Source organism: Protomyctophum parallelum (genome assembly GCF_964188405.1).
Source record: "Protomyctophum parallelum genome assembly, chromosome: 2".
NCBI classification, from domain to species: Eukaryota; Metazoa; Chordata; class Actinopteri; order Myctophiformes; family Myctophidae; genus Protomyctophum; species Protomyctophum parallelum.
Genome location: NC_139699.1, coordinates 38,811,914 through 38,815,155, shown reverse-complemented (window position 1 = coordinate 38,815,155; position 3,242 = coordinate 38,811,914). Strand labels below are relative to the sequence as shown.

At 37.8% G+C, this 3,242-nt stretch overlaps 1 protein-coding gene across 1 annotated transcript in view; it reads left to right on the top strand.

The window, feature by feature from the left end:
* Positions 1 to 3,126, top strand: part of ext2 (exostosin glycosyltransferase 2) — a 29,024-nt gene extending 25,898 nt beyond the window's left edge. Inside the window, 2 exon segments of the mRNA XM_083792884.1 lie at positions 349 to 431; positions 881 to 3,126. Coding sequence (XP_083649010.1) covers positions 349 to 431; positions 881 to 1,019 — 222 coding nt within the window. The 3' untranslated portion in view covers positions 1,020 to 3,126.
* The last annotated feature ends 116 nt before the right edge of the window (positions 3,127 to 3,242 follow it).

Below are 3,242 nucleotides of genomic sequence, written 5' to 3'. Positions count from 1 at the left end.
CATGTGCACCCTGCCATCAAATCATGGACCACCACACCCTCCCCTGCACTGGCCCCACATATCTCACACATGCTCTCTCACAAAACACTAATGCTCTTCAGAGCCAGATTTGGCAGTAGTCAGGCTTGCATTGTGATTGGAATTCTACATCGCTGGAAATATGCATATGAACAGTGTAAAGCTATTTAGAGCAGGAAAACAAAATTTAGAGACATGCCAAGTGTGGACACAGTGATGTAATCTCTTAAACTCCATTCTCCCATGATCTGATCTCAAAACCTGTATTAAAGTGACAAGTGTACTCTAACTGTGCCCCAAGTTATTTTGTCATTGTCTGTTTCTAATTAGGTGACCCCCAGGAAAAAGTTCAAATGTCCCGAGTGCACTGCCATCGATGGTCTGTCCCTGGACCAGACGCATATGGTGGAGAGGTACATTGCTTTTCATTTAAATTTCTGTTACAAAACTTAGTTGTCCAAATGAATTGCTATAAAACAAATTACTAGGACAAAGAAGAAGAAAAGGAAAGAAGATTCTATAACCACTGAGAACTGTTTTCATACAAATTAGACCATGCATACCATCGCTAGGGACACATGCATCAGTAAGCAGGAACTGAGGATGGCAATGAAGGACCGGGAAGCCCAGCGTGGCATTGTGAAATCCATGATCTCGACCGCGGGCGAAATATGATGTTTGGCTTGGTGTCATCAAATATTATTTAGCTAATTTGCTAATTAGACCATGCACACCTTTTAGCTTGGTGTCATATATTGTCAAATATTAAAATCCTTTGACAGCTCCCTGAATTGTAATGTAGCTAATGTAAGTGTTCAGATGTAAGCCTTCATTGGTTATTGAGTTGCGTCTTCATCCCTAGGTCTGAGTGCATCAACAAGTTTGCATCCGTGTTTGGAACCATGCCTCTGAAGGTGGTGGAGCACCGTGCTGACCCAGTGCTGTACAAGGATGATTTCCCAGAGAAGCTGAAGAGCTTCCCCAACATCGGGAGCCTGTGACCCGGCTTTGATTCCCCACAACTTCCAATCCAGACATCCCTATTTATATCGCCACCATCTTTGCCTTCTTTCAAGTTGAGTCTTGACATTAGAAGACTATGAAGTAGTTTCTGCTAGTATTTTAGAGTAAAGCTCCAGTGGAACGGTGATGGGAGGATTCACAGACAGAACCTGGTGAAAGCTACAGATGGTGGTCAGTGTTGGGGGTCATTTACAAATGTACAATACAGTGATAACATTATTTGATGTCAGTGCCTGGCATGCATTGATTTGTATATTTTTGTTGACAAAGTGACTATGTCTAATGTATAGACAGACATTGCTGCTGTTACGTGAACGCTTTGAACGACCAGACCAAACCAGATGATTGTGATATTGAGAGACTGATTACATAAACTGTTTTGGCGCCTGAGACCCTGTGAGCTCTGGCTGCTCTGGTTTTGAGGACTTGGAGATTTATAGCAATGTGAGAATTTGTAGAATTATACAGTATATGAACGTTTTTATTTTGCGTCTATGTACATTATGCTTAAATACTATTAGGTTATTATAAATATCTATTTCTTAAATACTATTCTCTATTTCTTAAATACTATTCGATTATTATAAATATCTATTGTAAGTTGTAACAGAGATACTCTGAGATTTTTAAACGGCCCCCAATTGTATAAATGTCTATCTGATAAAGAACCGAAACATTATATATGCAGCCACAGTGAATGTTTTATTAATAGTAGATGAAACGCACTGCGTGAATAGTGGGCTCACAACTCTTCAAAATACACATTTTCTCATTTAACAAAGTCTGATTGAAATCATCAAATTTTATCAATTTCATGTCATTATGGGGCTTCAGTAGTAATTTGTCAACTATTGAAGCATCCATAATTGTAATTGATTACTAATAGTGAGCAAGACATTGCTTTTATTTATTTATATATGTGTATGTATGTATGTATGTATATATATATATCATACACACACACTGTAGGTTGATTGAAAAATAGATTTAGTACGCCTAATCTCACTGACAAGAAGCATTGGTTCATCACGTCATTCATCATTCAATTATTTATGATGCCATGCTGCATAAATATGTGGACATTTTGTCCATACAGAGGTTATATTGTTGTGACAGTTCCACATTTAAGTGTGTTTAGTTTGAATTTGGATGTAAATCGTGTTTTCTTTTTTGTTGAATTTTGTTTTTAACCATGTTTGGGTTTTTTCATGTTAAAGCTATGATGGCTTTAACACAAATCCACAATTATTTTTAAGATGTTAATATTGCCATTTGTTTTCTTTGACTTTTTTTACGAGTTGTATAGTAAGTTTCTTGTATAAATACCAAACAAATCTATATTAGACTTTGTAATAAAAATAAAAGAAACTGTAAACCAGACTCCTGTGCAATATTCCATGATGATAATGCTGTCCATTTCTGTTAATGTGTAAGTATGTGTGCAGCTGGTTCATTCTGGGATGAGATGAGGTAACATGCAGGACACCATTTCTTTGTTGTGTGACTGTGTCCCTCTGTCTACTTTGGACTTTACCACATTGGGTGTCTGTCCAAACCAGTCCCTGTGTGAGACAGTGGGTCCGTCCGCAGCTCCACTGTTCCTCCTCCCCTGTCACCTGTTGTTAATATACTCTGCCTAATCCACCCTGTACAATGTCAGCAGTTCAAAAGGGCGCAGTTCGTATTTTTGTCAACTTCAATTAGTGTGACATTCTTGTGGGTTGTGCGATCTCATTTCAGCGCTTGTGTCCCTTCAAAGGGGCTGAAATGCATAGGGATTTCTGAATGTGACTACAGGAATGACACAATGATATTCTGTCAGTGTGGTGCACTGGAATGAGAGGGCCACCCTGAACTCACAAGATGTATTGTTCTGCATATAATCGTACACGTCTTTATTCTTAAGCCATGGACAACCAGTGTCTTGTGCTGAAACACTGTCTCAGTTCATGCAAAACTGCAAATAAGTGAAAAGTCTCAATTGTGTTGTGATAAGTTATTTTGAGCTTTGTATTATCCTTCTAATGATTGATATATGTATTCATTTGTGTACTAACATCAGTTTTGGCCAGTACACAGTCATGTATCGATGTTAATTATATTGGACCTGCATACATTTCAAAGGTGCAAAAATAAATATTGAATCTTCATAATCTGTAAGTGCAATAACTTATTGTACTTTAATCACACAAAACATGAGA